We start from the raw sequence: 19,795 nt of genomic DNA, 5'->3' as shown, positions 1-19,795 counted from the left end.
GGGCGTATGTATCATGCATAATTTAATGATATAATAATTTTGACGAGTATTGTTTTTTTTTATTAAATCAAACAATGTTTTAAGATAATAATTACGTGTGTATTTATTTTGTGATTAATAAAATAATGCATGTCGATTCTTTGTAGAGTCTTTAGAGTCTAAATTTTTCCTTTAGCCCTTCTTTAATATTTAATTCTTCGTATAACGTAGCGTCTTTGAAATAATTCTCGATCCTCCAAATACCAGAGTTCACGCTCTTTGAAAGATCCAAAGGTTAACAACAGGGTGGCATTCACAGTCACGACTCGAGAGGAATTTAATGGCACATTTTTTGAAATTATTATTCACACAACAATTTTTTTTTTTTTACATAAAAATTCTTAATTCTTCGTCTGCAAATTTATCATTATAAAAATAGTTCTCTCTTCTTTCTTCAAGTATTTGTTGCTCGAACTTGGCTTATCTGCTTTTACATTTTTATTCCCTTAAAACGCTATTGTAAAACATGTATTCCAATCTTCGAAGTAAATAAACCAGCTTTATTTTTGGATCGAGCTTGAAGAAGGAAAAGTTCAGACGGTACCAGCTCAAGATAATCTTAGGCTGCCGTAACTCATCTTATCAAGATTATAAAATGTCGCAACGTAATTGCCCACCAAATAAGAACCGTCCGTTATTTTTGTACACCGTTTATTTTTAACATTTACAATCAACATTTCTTTCGTTTGTCAATTATACACGTATAATGTCTTATAATACAGTATAACGCTTCTGTAATACATATACATAAGTATATTCTTTCGGACGAGAGGGATAAGAGGATGGGGAAAAGGGGTGGGAAGGAGTGAAGGGTCTGAGAGCCACTCTCTTGCTTGTTTTATACATGATTAATAAATACTCTACGTTAGGTAGTCACCCCGTGCGTTTGGGACGCGTATATTATAGGTATACGCCATTTGGTCTCTAAGCGGTAAAATGATCGGCGATTTCCAGTCAGAGACATCGTCCTCGTTAATTCTTATTAAACTATTGATTCGCGGCCTTTCGTATTCATTTCTTTTTCCTTTCTTTTTCACACGGTACAAAATATTGGCTATCGATTCGCAATTTTACTGTGACGGCAAATTGACGTCGCCCAGGAAGTAATAAATCCCGAAATACGCAAGTTTTTTCCAGATTAATTTAATTTTTTTTTTAATTCAAAGAAAAGTTTTCTAATCAAAAATAAAAAGGAAAAAATTTTTCGCTGCAAACAGTTGAAATTAGATATTTAATATATTAAATTAGATAAAAATGTCAATATTTTTTAAGTCCAAATAACTCGTATTTTCAATCATGAGAATTTTTTTATACGAAAGAAAATGTAGAAAATTTCGAGCTTTGCCATTTATATTATATTCGCGATTTGAATTTTGGAAAGTGCTGCATTAAACAATCTGGAATACAAATCGTTGCGATATACATGTGTTAACAAGATTTCCAAAATTCGACTCGCGATGCGTCTTGGATAAACGGCTCGTACACTCAAAGCTGCATTCAAGAATTAAGAAAGAATACTCGCGACTTAAAAGAAGCACGAGCACCTTCTTTCGCCCTGGTTTTAAAAGAGCGACAACCGCCTCCTAAAGAGGATATATGTTTTATATACATATTTCATAATATTACATATCTTATTACGCGTATCTCCTCTTTTCTTTCTTTGCGACTAAATTATCTAATATACAATAGAGCACACTTTATGATATGTATAGGTTTCTCGTTGCATCGCTGATTACAACGTTGATATGTAGATGATACGTGGCCGTCTTATGAGAGTAGCCTCATAAGCTATAATGTCTATTAGTTTTTTTCCGCGCTTTTGACACGCGACTTCTCCCCCTTTCTTAAATTCGTAAAAAAGAAACGATGAAAACTATTTAACACTCTATTATTAGTCAATTTCGTTTCGAAGCCCTAAACATCGATTGAGACGAGCAAATCAAATTCATCATGACAATTCATCTCAATTAAAAATGAGGTAAATGTAGATAAAATTAAAATAATTATTACACTCGAATATAATTTTTTATATTTAATATTTTTTTTTTTTTTTTTTTTGCAAAGATGAAAAAAGATGCAAGAATCAAAAAAAATAAAAAAAGTTTAGCACTTACATTTTGTGACCGAAAATTAAATTATCAATGAATTTTCTCAAGACCGCTATAAAAATGTGAGAATGCAAGGTCTTAAGGTTCCATGGGCATTTAAATCTACCATCAAGATAATTAAATTCACAAGCCCATTAAAGTATTATTTCCTATTATTTCCAGTCATTTAAAAATCGAATTAAGAATTAATAAAAGTATGCAGATTTTTATATCCCACAATATCGAAAACGGCCATGTGGGCTTGCTAAAACACGACTATACACTCTTCGGAAAATCCGCACACAGTTGCCGAAAGGCTGAAAGTGAACATTTGTGTACAAAAATAATTCGCGATACTTTCGTTCGTGATACTTTCGTATTCCGGTGCGAGACGATCTCAAACATGGTTCAATGCACCGCGATACTTTCGAGTTTCGACAGAAATATAATAAAGATAATAACTGCGGCGCTTCTCTTCAACTAGCGTTGTCCAACCTCGTTGTCCACGAGCGTCTCCGATTAGCTAGTCTGCCCGACTCGTCATCGTCTTTAATATTCGAGTGAAAGTCCGCTAAGTTTAATGCCGAACGAACGGAAATGCACGGAGATGCATGCCACGACCACGAGCTTCTCAACTCGTTCGTATATCCCCATTTTGCAATTCCAGTCACACATCGCGTACCGCGAGCGCATCCTCCGTTTCTCTCTCGAGCGCTCGTAATTTCACTTCGAGATTTATCGAGCGGATGATACGTTGGCACGCATCAGGAAACACATCTGGAATAGCGACTTCTAGCAAATTGCGAGGGAATCCATAAAAATCCTTGCACCCGCGGATATGATTTCATTGAATAATTCCGCGGAAGAGAAGCTCGTGAACAAACGAGACGCTTGAATGGACGACGTAACGCCACAAACGATTTAAAAAATCTTTAGTCTTTCGCGGAAAGAAGAATTATTATAAATAGTTTTTAAAAAGTGAAAAAAAAATAAAAATGTTAACACATACATTTTCAGCACTCAAAATATTTTCGGAAATAAATAATTTATAAAAATAGTCAAGACACACGGAGATAAAACATATGTACGTACATATTTTAGATAACTCAAAATATTTTTTTAGAATTACACATAAGGGACTTTTGCCTTATATGTAGATTACTATATCGTTGGAGTATAAAAGAAGCTTTCTTTAACTCTTGATATGACATTACGAATACTCCCTTCTTCTCTTTTTTCTTCATATATATGATATTAAATTATTTAAAAGTGCCTCCATGCCCAACATCATTTAATAGTATCGATATTAAAATTCTGATGTCTCAAACATATAAGAGATTCTATATATTTTTATTATTTGCTATTATTTGCCTACGAATTAACAATCTTGCACATTCAAAAATTTTAACACGGAGGCAAGTCTTACGTGAGTCTTATGAGCAATTTAACAAGCGAGCAATTCTGATCTAACGAGAGAATAAAAAAAAATGTCTTTGCAAATTAGAAAAATATACTTGACTCACACACTGCTCTATAGTAGAAATAACCGATACGTGGCTATGCATCTTGTCTGAGAAAATGATAACTAGAAGTATCTATAAGTACGATTAATCTGTCATTATTCACGTAATGATGTGAAAGGAGAAACAATTAAACGATAAGACTTTAATTTAATCATGTTACATGCGCAAAATTACCAAGTCAGAGACGCTCTTATCACAATTCATCGGGTGAGTAGGAACTAAGATTATACAAAACTGTTCTATTAACTACGAAATTATCTAAAGTATCTCATCCCTTCGTTACACGAAACGCCGCGTTTCGAGATTCGAGAACCGAACTCACTCTTCAGTACACTTGTAACATTGTAAAATCGAAGTGTCGCATAATGTAACGCCAATCAGAATCGCGGATCTGTAAAAAACTCAAACGCTTCCGTTACAGTTTTCTGTGTAATAATTTCAGAAATATTTCATTTTTATATATAATGTATCGCATTTTTTCCTTGTATTTCCCTCCTCCCCCCCCCCCCTTTTATTGTATTTTTCTCCGAAAGTATTTTAGATCTCCGCCTCTTGATGCCAGTCTCGAAAAGCGGCGTCCTCATCCTTTGGCGTTAAATAATGATACAATACATGAGCAATCAGGTATAACGAGCGTAATATTCTATATCTTTTCTAGGCAATTTATGCGCGTCTATTGCGTAGCATCTTCGAGAATGGCGCTATAATATATATTATATATATTCATATATATGAACGACGTAACAAACGGATCTTCAAAATTAACAATGACGGCGATAACTCGTACCTGCGATATTAACACCTATGGATTTCTTTTAGTCTTCTCATGTATGCATAACGTGTACGTATGTATGTATATATATATATATAGAGAGAGAGAGAGAGAGAGAGAGACAGAGTGCTCTCTAAACTTTCTGTTTTCTCTCTTATTTACTAAATCATCCATCTCTCTTACTTTACTGCATTTACTGCTCATGATTATATCATACATTTATATTATATACTATATGATAAACACAACGGATCTGCGCTACGAGCGATTTGCCTGATAATGAAAGTTTCGCGAGTCACGTTTTGATGCAAAAATATAACGATATTCTAATATTGAAAAATATCTAGTGATAACAAATATTCTATGCACAAACTACTAACTATTGGCGAAAAGAATTTCAGTACGTTTAATATGAAAATTTCAATATATGTATTAGAGACTAAAGTTCATTAGACTTCAATGTTCTAAAATTGATTTTCTACGAAATATTACTCGATACTTCTTTTCTTTTATTTTTCATATTAATATTATATTTTATAGTAGACATAAAAATATTAAAATTGTCCAAATAAAAATTCTATCGCATAATCGTTTCTTTTTAAAAAGTGTAATGGGAATAATCGCGAAGAAGCGGAAATCTTACGACGAGCGGCCATTCTCTAGCTGAATCATCATCCTCCGATGCCACCCGGTTTTAACAATGTATTTACATACGTATTTCTGTTACACGTTCTAGCATGTAAATGGACATATGTGTGGCTGTGTGTATATGTATGTGTGTGTGTTTGTGTGTTCGACTGGGCGAAGCAAGGGAAGAACGATCGATTGCAAGTACAAAAGCTTCGTTTTAGCTCTTCTCTTAACACCGACATAGATAGGCAACATTATAACGTACATTAACTAATTATAGCGCGAACTAATTGTAGTAGAGAGATGTGATAGGATGGCATATTGGATGGATGAAGTTTTTTTTCTAACACGCCTCGAAGGAGCGCCGGTTGATCGATATTTATCGCCATTACGAAGAATGTCTAGAATATTGTTAAATTTCCATGAAGAAAAAAGAACATATCTAAAAAAAAAAAAGAGTTGTAAAAAATAATTAATTCTAGATTCTAGGAAATAGTGTAATAAATTTTGTTACTATTCATAATATTTATCAAAAAAATATTGATACTGAATTATTTTCTTTACGATAATTATTATCAAGTTCTTTTGAAATAACGCGTCAATTTGAAAACTTGATATGTTGAAATTTCGACACATTATAAAATGTTAATTGTCGATATCTGATTTGACGAAAAAAATTAAATTGAATTAGGATAGAAATTAGATTGAACGATAAATATTAATCATTCATGGACTCTTTCGAATTATATCTTTATCGTACGTTTATGTATAACGTCTAATGTATCTGTCTGATTATCATACTCTTTAAAAACATGTTCTCATACATTTCCTTAAATAATAGATTAAATTGGCGAGAACCAGGTAGTTATATTTAGCATGAAACGCGCGAAATAAAAATATAAGAAATAACAAGTATACAAATCGCATACTCTTTCTCGACGTTTATCTCGCAACTTCTAAACACGATTACTAAGCTTCAAGTTTCAATCCTATTAAAATCTTCATATTAAGCAAAGATTGAAGTTGCATTATCTGCAGGGGTCAGAGATTGCGGTTAACCTCGCTTTTAATGATGAATTCTCCTTCTCGTTCGTGCATTCAATACACAAAATCGAGAGAAAGTATGCGATATACGTTTATACGTTCTATATATATATATATATATAATTCTATACAAACACGTTGGCCGTTCGGTTTAATTCATTTCTAACAAAGCAACCGCGCGATCGATCCAGCTCTAACGCGGGAAAACCCTCGCGATTCTCGCGATTTTCTCGAATCAGGCAAATCGCTCATCACTTCGCGAAACACTCAAGCAGTTTTTCGTTAAACTCTAAATATATATATATATATATCTTTATGTGTATATATTATCTGTATATATATATATATATATATATATATATATATATATACCTATTATATATACTTCTCCAAAAAGAAAACAAGGAAATCACTAGGCCTAATTGGCGGTGCGGGGGTAGGGACGCCCGGCCCGAGTACGCCCGAAGCTCCGACTTCCGGTTCGGAAACGCTACACTTATTCCCTTTGTCGCTCGCGCCTACTTTTCCGGTCACTCTTTATCTTTATCTTTATCTATCTCTTTGCCGTTCTTTTCTTTTTTCTTCTTCTTTCCTCGCATTGTTTGTGAGCAACGACGGGAAACACGAACGCGAGCGAACGCGGGCAGGTACAGATCATTACACGGGCACCAGCAGCGTGTAAACATACGCAACACTCAAACGCAACACGCAGCCACATACGCACACCATACACACCGTATATTCATACACATACACGCACACACACGCGCACGCGTGTACGAAAGAAACTTCGTGTCGGACTTACCGCAGGCCACCGCATTGTTGGCTCATCTCGGAGCTCCGTAGTCGTATATAGGGCGGGTAGGAAAAGGAAAAGCAAAAATATGTGTATTCGTGTGTGTGTGTGTCTGTGTCTGTGTCTGTGTGTAAAACGAAACACCGTAAGTTTGCGTAACTAGCCGGGAAAGTCCGAAAGTTGATTAACACTAGAACGACCCCACGACGGGCAATTTATGTCACACTGACAATTTCGATCATCTAACGATAATTATCTTGATAATTCTCGGAGACACATTATTAGAGAAAGCAATGTTAGATATGATTATGCGCCACGTCAATAAATTACGTTTCAAGATGTAAAGGAATGCGTGCGGAAACGAATTGGATGTTCTAGTATTAACTTTTATCCAGCGAGAGCAATTTCTTCCAAAGTAATTATTCGATAAATATATCTTTAGCAAATAAATATTTTAACAAAGTATTTTAAAAATATATATATATATATATGTATTATGTAACTTACCAAAATAAAAGACTCGAAAGAAGATATCTATTGCTATCGAAAAAAACTCCCAAGTAGATAGTCAGTTTCAATTTGAAATATCACCGAAAAGTGTATAACATCGAAACAAAGTTTGCGGAAAAAAAAAAAAAAAAAAAAAAAAAAAAAAACCAAATGTCGTATGAAAGACGTAAATAGAAAAAGTAGAAGAGGAGAACTGGAAAAGGGAAGCTGAGGGGAAGAGGAACGAAAGACAGAGACCCGCACCGCCGCACTTATTGTTGGTCACAGCATCCGATCACGGAACCAGGACTTAGAATGCGGTGCTGGATTGCGGCTGCCGAGGCGCACCACCTGGCACGTGAGGCACCAGATGTCCCCCGGTGCCGATGCCGCCGCCGCCGCCGACGACGCCGTCCGGCGCACCACCGACCATCGTACATCCCGGCTCCATGTCGTAGTCCGGCTCGAGCGCAGGATTCACTCGGCCGTTCGATTCGTCCTTGCTGCCGTAGAGCCTGCCGATGCCCCCAGCTAGGACCGCCATCTGCTCGCCCTCAGCCGGGTCCGGGCCCACCCGCTCGACGTCTTCCGGAATGTTCACCACGCACCTAAAGACGTCGTAGCCCGGCGCGAGCCGACCGGTCAGGAAGGCAAACTGCGTGCCGTACGACACACCCACCAGAGTGATCAGCGAGAGCAACATCGCCATCGTTCTGAACGGGAACATCTGCGTCGCCGACTCCTCGTCGTATCCCGGATAACGAATCAGCGCCGGTAGACCCATCATCGGTTCGCCGCCGCTGATACGCACCAGGAAGGCGATTATATACGCTGACAGACTGCCGTAGGTGTTGCAGTAGTCCTTGAAATGCACCACCATCAGTAGCTGCGGGAACAGGATCACGTAAACCAGGTCCGAGCACATCGACCAGAGGCCGTAGATGGACGGTATCGTGAGTGCCATCACGGTGCTCAGCACGCCGACCACGCCGATTCCCGCCCGCATCACCCAGATGATCTCCATCTCCGACGCCTGCACAGGAGGTCGCGGACCCACGTGGGTCAATATCGTTGTCGCCGCCGAATAAACGAATAATGGAAACAACAATCGCGAAATTCACACAAGTACACTTTTTTGTGTCGTGCATTAGATTTCGTCAATAATATGATAACAATTGCTTAGTCGTGAGAAATCGATTATACGTTTGCGTATAACGATTTTATTTTAAATAAAAATCAACGCAATAGAGCAGTGCGTAGCAAGACATAATATTTAAATGTGCAATTCATGCAATTCAGACATATAATATGTACAAAGTAAAATAATATATGCAATTTGTTCCTACTGACGATGAGAAAAGATTAAAGATACACGAAATTCTGTTTTTACAATCAATAAAAAAATATCTTAACTTTGAAAAACTCTACTTGATCTTGCATAAATATAATTATAATTTATACAAGAAAGTATTTTTTTAATAAAAAGTTAATAAAGAAAATTAAATTACATATTAATATTATATATCATTATAAATTATATATATAATACACAAAAAAAAAAATATATATATATATATATATATATATAATATATAAAAATGTAATAAAATAATATGTATATAATAGAATGTATAAATTGGTATTAAAAATTTAATAAATGCAAGAAAGGCGAGAGTAATTATCAAGAATTAATTAGTACTATAATATACATGATAATATATAAGATAATATGCAGACTTTACACAAGAAGCTCGTTATAAAGTCTTGTTTTGTACAAGGACGTGTTAGAAATATCCTTCATCACGTGCGACATATTTGTATCAAGAGGTTTCGCCATGTGCATAAATGCAAGCAAGATAAAGTATACATGTGAGAGGAAGAATAGCAGGTGACATAATGCCCAAAAAACTTACCCGCTGACGGAAGATCAATTTGTAAATGTTTCTAGCAAACATCGAACTAGCAGAGAGGATGCTGCTGTCCGCAGAAGACATCACCGCCGCTGATACCGCTCCTAATCCGAAGAAAGAAACGAAGTCCGGTGTCAGATGTTGCAGGACCAGGGGCAGAATCATGCTGGTTTCTTGCTCCGTAAAAGGATAAGGACCAGTGTACCCTGTCTCGTTCCAAGCTGTAACACAATAATCGTATTCCTGACGACAAATCTACAAAAATTCAAAGTACAGATGTCCTATATTTTTTCTTTATATATTTGTATAAAGAGAAAAATCATTTTTATATCAAATATTATAAAAGATACTCAGAAAATTAAAATTTATTTGCAATAATAAAAGATTGCATGTCTTTTACAAGATATTAATATACAATAATTAAAGTAATATAATAAAGTTTAAATAACATTTTGTTTTCGGAGAAATTCTGTTTTTAATGAAATCTCTGTCATTGCTTGTCTTTATTTCGGGTATACAAGCGTAGTTTATTTTTTTTTTTCTCTATTTTCCGTTCTCTATTTCTCGTCCGCCTACGTGTCTGGGATTCCATATGTAAACGAAGAACCGCGTTTGATATAACTGTATACACAGCTTAATATCAGCTAATATGTAGTTAAAATAAAATATAATATTTTAAAAGAGGACGGTGTAACAGTTTACTCCCATTGTTTCGATTTATATATCACTGTTTGTTCCACCTATTTATTTTGTCCAGCATCACGCTTACGATCACACAATTTAGTTCTCTCTCCATATACATGTATCTCTTTCTCCGTCTCCTCCCAGCTTGTGATCCTCCCACAACATACCAATGCAGGATACCGAATTAGTTCCGGCGACCTAGTCGCGCGTTTGCGTTGTAGCAAGGCAAGTCGCATTACGACCCTCGCCCTCGTGAAGGCAACGCCACATGGCGAAGTCCCACGCTATTGTACACGCCGCGGGGTACCCGAGACACCCCTCGACCGTTCGCGCCCTTCGCGACCATTTCTAGCCCCTCTTCGCCGTCGTGCCGCTTGTAAATACCAGCAGCTCTCTCTTTATCGCGCCACCAAATGTCAAGTAGCCTCCGAATACGAAGAGGAGAGCGTGGGACGTCGGACAACCTGGGTTTTTCTAATTCGATCCTCCCGTGCCGGAGGATGGGAAGCTCGCGAAAGGGACGCGTTATTGCACCCTCGAACGTGACGGTCTTGGGGATGGAGAGAACGAAACGAAAGATGGCCTCGTTTTATTATTAATATACGTAAATTGAGCTCTTGCTCATTGTCGGATCGATTGTGAAAACATTTCCTTTCTCGGCAAAAAAATTAATGTTCGTGCATTTTATTTCAATATTTATTTAAGCGATCTATTTATAAGCATTTGTTCTATATTTCACTACAATAATATTTACATAAAAAATAATGTATGAAATAAGGCAGTTAGATATCACTTGTAAAAAATGCAAAGGACTGTTTAAAATAAAATTTAAATAAGAAGAAATATGTGTAACGCAGCAATGCGATATCTTCTACAAAGACAAATATTAGGGCATGACAAATTGATGAAATCCATCTGCCGCTCCAATTAATTAATTGGTAATTAAATGTATGGTACTCACGAGTTGCTTTGGCAATCGCTCCAATAAGAACAGGAGGAATGGCCATGAGGATGCAACCTGCGGCAGCAACGTAACTCAATATTTGAGCTCTCCCCGCGGTTTTCGAGGAAAGGACACGTTGGAAGTACACTTGCCAAGGTATACCGCCGAATATCAAAAGTAAACCGTAATCCAAATAATACCAGTACTCCTCGGGTTTCACTTTGCCGATCCAATCAACGTCCATGGAACTAAGGGATTCTACCTTCGGATTTACCCAAGCGAACGGGATACACATCCACTGTCAACAAAAAGTATCACGGCGTCTTTTACAAAATTGCATACATTGCATATAAATTGATATCCCGATAATCTTGACGCTCGATTCTATGATAGTAACAAAACTTTTGTAAAACTATATTAATCTTTAAAAAAATATTATATTAATTTTTTTTAATAACAGATAATTTACGGTATCACAAATGTTATTTTTTAAATATAAGTAAAATAAAATTATTTATACTTCACACAATGATTAAAATTGTTATAAAAAATAAAAAAGCATGATTAAAAAATTAGTTTATTACTTTATCTATAATGAAAATATCGTGAGACATATCTATTTTACACAGAACTTTTTAATTAATAGAGATTTTTAATTAGTGAAATAGAATTATAGTAATAAAAATAAATTTTGTCATAATTCTTTTCACAAATGACTTTAATGAAAACTATAAAGCTTTAAGCTGATTGAAGCAAGCCACTCAGATTTTCTTTCTAGATAGAGCATCTATTTCGGTACTACGATTATCTTTGAAAGGCCTGATATTATCGTGATTAATTACAGTTAATGAATAACCGTCTTGTGATGAAGGAATAAGTTTACGTCGAGGAAGAGAAGTTATGCAAAGCTTAAAACGAAAATATACGTAAATACACATAATGAATTAACAATTTAATGAATTTATAATTTAAAAATGCAATGTTAAAATTATGCTTTAATTTTTACTTAAAAGTCCGAGCATTTTTAACCTTCAATAATTAATTTAAGAGCATGTTACAAATTTAACAAATAATTTACTTCTCTTTTTATCATCCAATTGTTAATTCTGATTGATCTAAAATTATAAGATCTTTGAGTAGAGTTGTGTAGAGTTTTAAAGCTCGCCATATTGTAACAAAAGCCTCTCCGGTAGATTCTAGCAGAAATAATAGCTCGATAACATTCTTAAGGGTAAGTGGGTCACTGCTTATACGTCACCGAGTATAAATTTGGTAATATAAACGCTCGCAGTAGCGGGGCCACGATATCGATCAGCTCGTATTGTACCAGAAGCTCGTCCGACCGTGTCTATTGCACGAGATCAAAAAAACTACAGATAAATTTATCAGAGTTTTGCTCTACTTGAGATGTAAAAAGAGAAGGGCAATCTAACTTATTGTTACAGCTTATTGATACAATAGTGATATGATTTTTATTCTTGACGTATGTAATTTTAAATAGACTTTATTTTTCTCCACGATGAAATTTTATAGTTACAAATTATTAAATATATAATCATTCTGCTGTATATTTAAATAGTTATTTAAAAAATACATTAATGAAGAAAATAAAATAAAATACTTATATCGCGAGAGATCGAGATATCAAGTTATACATTTACGTAATAATTGCGATTGCCAATCACTTACCAGACCGATGAATATGCAAAAGAGCTGAATGACGTCGGTGTAAGCGACGGAGTAGAGACCGCCGAAGAGGGTGTAGAAAACCGCGATGCAAGCGCTCAGGATGACGGAAGCGCCCTGGTCCATATCGATGATGACAGCCAGCGTGGCGCCAAGAGCCGCGAGGATGCCCGCCGCCCAGAAGACCTCGCCGCAAAGGGCAGGTAGAAAGAGGAGGCCGCCCATCCGCTCCCCGAACGCATCTTGAAGCGGATCCAGCATCGTGACGTACCCCTGCTGTCGCATCTTGTTCGCGAAGAAAATACCACCTGCGACAGAATTGTCAAAACCATTGACAGAACGAATCATTAACTAATGTAATTCTGATTAGCTTTAATAGATACAGAACGTTTCAGAGAATTTCGTGAACAATAAACAAGAAGTAAATACAAAGATGTCCTTAAAACTCTCGATCGTTAAAGAAATAACATTTTCTAATGAGAGCTGTTTATATTCTATTGTAATTAAGATTTTTTAATGACCGACTTTTATTCGAAGAGAATATATTTTTAAATTTTATTAAAATATATATCTTCTTTCTTTTTTTATTAATGTTTTAAATTCTTTTTTAGCCTGAATAACTTTATTGGAATAACTTTAAAAATCATATCAAGTGCCTTTATAAAGTAATTTCTTAATATAAGAATTTCGCGCATTAATTTAATTTCTTCTCTATAGATAAATAATTTACACGAGAAAAGATATTTTCCCTTTCTAAAAAAAAAAAAATAGTTCGCTGAATTATATGAATATATCACAAAAATTTAACGCTCGATCAATTTTATTGATAATTCTTTTTAATTAAGTTTCATAATAATGTAAATTGCTCTCTGTGACAATTTTTTTAAATTAAATTTTACATGAAAGAACAAAAGAGAGTATGTATCGAATTGAAAAAATTAAATTTAATGTATTATAATTCAAAGTGAAAAATCTATTTGTCAATTCTCCTGGTTTTATAAAAATTAAAATAGACAAAAATTTAACAAACAAGATTTCAAAAACTCGAAATTTGTACTTTGGAAAAATTTATTAATACATTTTTTTTATCAATGTTTTACTCGACGATCATTCATAGATATAGATATAGATACAACGCTATGCTTTCAATGGACGACTTATAGTCGCGTTTATTCTTTGTCGAGGTCGTTTAGCTGCGAGCGAGACATTGGTAACAAAGTTATCGCCTTTATATGTGCAAGAGTGCCGATAGCAAACATTTCACAGGCTGTCTGTTATATTACAAGAATTCTATTGTTGTAACTCGTGACGCTTGACCATAAGCATTTCTGTCTAACGGCATATAAAGAAAGCCATACCATCGATCGACAATCTCTCTCGATCGTTCTTTGGTCGGTCTTTGCGCGAGTTTGCGATTGTAAACTCCACCCGGCTGATTAAGACGAGTTTATACAGCACATGGTGAAAAAAGTTTCGACCGCATTTCTACGTCTTATCCACAATGCTATTATTAATGTTTTTTTACCAGATTCCTAACTTTGACATATGATAAATTATCAAAGCAAAATTTGCACACCAAAAAAGTTGTAATTTAAGGAAAATGTATAATTAATTTTATTTATTATTAATTAATTAACGCCGAAGCGTATTTTAAACTCACCGAAAACGAGACTGAGAGCGTATCCGAAGGGCGCCTGACACCAAACTAGGCCCCTCGTATAGATCGCCTCGGCAGTGCCGTTGATATAACCGCCGCCAACCCAGGTCGCCGTCATCGTGAATATCCCGACAAAGAGCCCGATCGAGCGACCGGCTAGCATGACCTCCTCTTCGGAGTCGTTGCCCGCCTCTTTCTTCCTGGCCGCCCATATTCCCACACCCAGGATCAGCAGATAGAATAGAATGATCGAGACTACCCCGGCAATGTTAATCATCTTCGGGGAGTAGAGGTCCACCGGCGCGAGCTCGAGCTGACGGAGACGTAGGTCCGAAAAGTTCGGCGGTTGATCCGCTTTAGGATCGTCCGGATATCTGAATTCATACAATTTTAGAAAAATTATTGCTTTCCAAACATTTTTCTGCTAAAGAAGAATTCGAAAAACTTTTGCAATATTTGAATTCTTATCTAATAAAACCTCGGATAACGAAAATGCAATCGTGTCACAAAACATAAAAAAATATTGTAATACACATCGCACTTGAAAAATATGTGTTATAATTTAAAAAATTGTGATAAAAAAGGTATTGCAAAAATAAATATTATATTATATAAATTTTCCTTTTTTATATAAAAATTATTATTTTAAATTATTAAAATTAAATCTATTTTAATTTACCTAATTTATTTTCTATTTATTTTATTTTAAATTATTAAAATTAAATATCATTGAGAGAAAGAGAGAGAGAGAATGATTTTTGTCTATTAACTTGTGGTATTATAATTTAATTGCTTTTAAACTTGCTTTTTGCAAACTTATTTAATAAGAAATGACCTTTTGAGCTGTAACAAGCCCTTTGTTCATAATGGAATGCATTCTTGATTATTATAGCATGACAAAAAATATAGACAAACGGATTCTCTTTCTTTGTTCGATAACAGCCGGTGACGGGTAATATCATCGCGGACGCAAAAGCTTCAGCGTGGGTTTTACAAAGAACTTATCAATTTCGCGTAGAGAGTATTAAAGTCTTCCGCTTGATTAACACCGTGGCCGTCACGCTCGCGCCCAACAAGTGCAGCTAAGCGCAAATATTATGTTTCTACCCGAGGGGCATTTAAATCGCTCGAGCGGGTTCACCCTCTAATCCTGTTAGGCGCGGTTTACCCGAGGCGTCGCGCAGTTCAGCTTCAAAAAGACGCAGCTTTGATTAAATACAGATACGCATTTACGCAGACATGTAAAATAGAAAAACCATAACCCTTTAAAAAAAAAATTACTTTACACAAACGATTTCAATTTATTGAATCGTATCAAATATACTACGTTCTAAGATAAGTATAAAGATTAAAAGATATTGTTCAAAAATTGTTGAATTGCAAAGCAAGACCGATAGAAATGAGACACATTTTTGCTAAATTATAATAAAAATTATATTGCCAGCAGTGAATGAAGATTGATACGCCAAAAAAAAAAAAATGCGTTAAAATCGAAAGAGACTCGGTTCGCAGAGAGATAAACTCACTGCAGAAACAAGAATAAGATCAAAGTTTCAATATGTTATCACCGTTTCACGAGAAAAGTTTTAACCGGCGAAAAGTGAATCGGTGCCCCATGAGAAAAACCGGATGATCACCCGCGATTAGGTGAGGAGGAGAGTGTACCTTTGAAATCCCCGCGAGGTACAATCACGCAACAGCGGGGGGCAGCCTCACACGGGCACCGGCGGCATGTCCTGATGACGATGCTTCCAGGTGGCCGACGACGACGCTGGGTTGGGGTTTGGGGGGCAGCAGTCGCCCCACCGGAGCGAGGTCTTCTGGGAGGGGCTATTCCTTGTCCTAAACGCGAGGCCGCCCATGGGCGCTGATGGCCATCGATTTTCACCCAACTCACCGAGCCCGCTGCTTCCCTGCCTGCTTGGTTTCTTCGTTTCCACCCTCCCCCCTCGCCTTCCTCCTGCGCCCACGGCACCGGCACCGATCGCGAGGATCAGCACGGTCCTTCACCTGGAAAAACGAGGATTACGATATTATATATTCGACATGGAAGAACGGATGAAAAAAGTTATCAAAAAAAGTCGTAAGACAAAGAGATTTATCTAATATTTCAATTTTATATTCAAAAGACATTTGCATCAAGATCGTTAATTTAATACAAAGAAATCATTTTATCACCGCTAAAACCTTCTAATCAATCATGAAACTTATGTTCTGAGAAACTTGCCATTTATATTAATATAATGCGCAAATTGCAAATAAAAAATGTTGACGTTTTTGTGAGAGATTATGGAAATATCTATTCTTCTTATCAAAAAAACTTTGAACGGGAGATTGCCTTTTTCAAGTGGCCGTCTGTCATTTTCTGTGTTAATTTTATCTTTATAATATATAAACGCAAAGTTTTCAAAATTTTGTAATATATGTACCTTCTATAACATTGCACCTTTAATTTTTGCAGAAAAATTTTTCTTTTCTCTTCTAAGTAATATTCTTAAATTGTTTGATAATTAAAGACTAAAAAAATTAATATTTCTGACTTATCTTTTTCTTTTTACATATTTTAGAGTTGATTATATAAATTATTCTAGAAATAAGCAAAGATTAAAATTAATTAATCACATAGTCGGTCTGCAAATATTTATAATTAGTGTTTAAAATTTGGCTATAGTTTATCAATGTAAGATTGTTAGAAAAAAGAATATATTACAAGAGAAATGGAAATATAGAAGCATTTGATAAAAATTTGTTTCACAAGTGCAGCTTGTTATATATTTTTATATCCAATGCAAATTTGCACATTTCTTTGATTTTTATTTACGAATTTATATAAATTATTTTAGTATCAAAATGCGTATTCTAAAGCTGGTCAATAATCACTTTGTAGCGTTAAAGCTTTGATCGAAACGAAACTGCCTTGTGTAGTTATAGTAGTGTGTAACAAATTGCATGGCAACTTTTGTACAAAATAAAATAACGATAACGATTGTTATCATTAACATTTATTACAGATTTTGCTTCAGAATAACAATTCGAATTCACCATTTACCGAAAAGTTATAACTTCGCTCAAGATTATAACGTGCAATTACTCACGAGCAAGTTTCTCGCGCCTTTCCTGAACAGTTCTCCCAATCCCTGCAGGAGCCCAAAAAGTAGCGACCGCGACTACCTCATAGTACGTGGGACCAGTTCTTAGCGCAGGCGATCGGTGAGATACCAGTGGTCAAATCGGAAGAGAACCGGCGACGAAGACGGGGTATAGAGTCGGCTTCACGTGATGGAAAGCGCAATTACCGGTCTCGAAGAGGGCGTGCTGGATGTCGAGCGGATCGTCCTCGTTCTCGCCCTCGTAACCGTGATCGTGATTCTCGTCGCCGCCACCGTCGTCGTCGTCGTCGTCGTCGTCGTCGTCGTTGTTGTCGTCGTCGTCGTTGTTGTCGGAACGACGCTGCCGTGTACGTCGTCGTCCCGAGCAGTCGCGGAGGCTACCTCGTACTGAGGCGGTCGACCGTCTGCCGTCTCGCGCGAGGACCGTCGTCAACGACGGAGGGAGGGCACTGGTGGTGTGATATTGATTCAATCCCCGTGACGTCACAGCCACGGGACGTCGCGCGGGGGTGCGCAGCGCCCGCGTTACCCCGCGGTCCCTCCCGGCCCGGGGCTACCCTCTCGCGTCTCGCCGCGCTCGTCGCCCGTTCACCCCTTACTCTTCCCCTTTATCCTTCCTCGGTTCCTCCGCGAACTCGACGCCCCCGCCGGGGGCGAAGCGGGGGGCGTGGACTACCCCAAGCTGGCCGCCGCGAGTCTGCGCCCCCGACCGCGTCGCGATATTCCCCCGCGACGCGAGTATTCTCGCGCGCCCCCCCTTTCCTCTATCGTCGTTCTCTCACCCTTTCGCGAGACGAATGGATGAGCGGAAATTCGGGGGTGGAAAGCGAACGACGAGTCCGTTCAGGAGATGAAAAGCCGGCCCTAATGTCGTTCTCTTTCCTGGCGCACTATTTCCTGGCGAACGTCACATACGCGTGGGTTGATCTCGCGAAGAATCCAGCAGATCTGATCAGACGATTTTTTTTAAGTACCTCGCGGTTTACGAAACGTTCCAACATGATCATATGTCTTCTTGACAGCTGACATAGGATGGAAAAAAATTGTTGATACGTTGGAGTCGGAATTTGATGTTGGATATTAAATGCTCTTTAACATTTAAAGCGGAATAGTAAAACCTATTTTGTGTCAGAATACATTTAATGACACTTTAATCAAAATCTAAATTAAGTTGTAAATATATTTTCTATAAGACTGTCAAAGTCGTAATATTATTGGGGAAGAGTTGTTTTTTTAAAATTCAAATTGCTTAATTTTACTTGTAAATTGTAGATTATACATAAATGTTTAATAAGAAGTTTTCTTATCATTAGAAGAAGAATTGTCATGACATGTCACGAAAGATTCTTTTATAAATCTTTCAATAATCGTAGGTGTAATATTTTTTATTCAAATGTAATGTGATATATGATATATGAATAATATGATGGAAAAATATTTTACTGACAATGAGAGAAAAAGTAACATATGCATAAATGTATTTTTTATTAATAGTAGCTTTCTCTCCCTTCTCTTATCGATTGTAATTCCCAAAAATAGGTAAAATATATCTGAATGTCTTATAAATATTCTAACAGATTTCTTGCCGACGAAAACTCATCTCTTTAACCTCGTTGTAAAGTTATGTCCTGAAAATTCTAGGATATCTAGGATAGTATTGACGTCTGCGGTAACATTTCAGATTCTCTAAATGCGCGAGCGCGTAGGTGGAAGTTTATGGAGGCAGAGGTTGGAAGCAAGGGTGAGAATGGAGAACATTTAGATAGAAGGGCGTACGAGCTGGTGAATCGATCACTCTGAAAAACATATGTCCGATGTTAGAATCATCATTTAGTTAATCAAATGGACAAAAGCTGATATGTTTTTAACATAAAATCATTAATGAAATTATTATTATTAAAAAAATTATAAGCAAGATATCTTGTTGAAACGAGAGTAAAGGCATTAAATTTTAAGAAAAATATTCTAATAAAGTGTCATATATTGAATACAAAATAGAATGGATTTAAAAGGGCATATTTAAATTGATACTTAAATATAGCTTTACAACAAAGAGACAAAATTCTGTGAAATGATATAACGGTAAATTTATCAATATATAAATTTGTGCAAATGATATTTTGTTAATTGAAATTACAAATGTGAAAATTGTGAGCTCTACAACTTTCATTCATATTTACTATGTCGAAGAGAGAGAGAGAGAGAGAGTGATTGTGTCATAATAAAATATAAGCACACGTAATATATTATATCTATGGTACTTATTTCTTTTTTTCTCATTATTTAGTTTTGCAGTTTCTTTTTAGAATAAATCTTTAATTTCTATCAGCTTATTATTATATCTTCATTGTAGCATTACTCAATGAAAATGTAATGATTTAATTATCGCTGACGTCAAAACAGGAAAACAATGAAAACGCGTTTG

The 19,795-nt window shown here is 36.1% G+C and overlaps 1 protein-coding gene across 1 annotated transcript; it reads right to left on the bottom strand.

Moving 5' to 3' along the window:
• Positions 1 to 673: 673 nt before the first annotated feature.
• On the bottom strand, positions 674 to 17,784 carry Cht (choline transporter). The gene is made up of 7 exons (XM_072905213.1): positions 17,356 to 17,784; positions 15,926 to 16,270; positions 14,264 to 14,634; positions 12,607 to 12,911; positions 10,936 to 11,215; positions 9,294 to 9,511; positions 674 to 8,413 (listed from the first exon to the last, which is right to left on the bottom strand). The coding sequence occupies exons 3-7, from the start codon at positions 14,535 to 14,537 to the stop codon at positions 7,691 to 7,693; spliced, it is 1,800 nt and encodes a 599-aa protein (XP_072761314.1). The 5' UTR covers positions 14,538 to 14,634; positions 15,926 to 16,270; positions 17,356 to 17,784; the 3' UTR covers positions 674 to 7,690.
• Positions 17,785 to 19,795: the final 2,011 nt, after the last annotated feature.

Source organism: Anoplolepis gracilipes, chromosome 13, assembly GCF_047496725.1.
Source record: "Anoplolepis gracilipes chromosome 13, ASM4749672v1, whole genome shotgun sequence".
NCBI classification, from domain to species: domain Eukaryota; kingdom Metazoa; phylum Arthropoda; class Insecta; order Hymenoptera; family Formicidae; genus Anoplolepis; species Anoplolepis gracilipes.
Note: the sequence above shows the minus strand (reverse complement) of the source record. Positions and strands in the feature narration are given on the sequence as shown.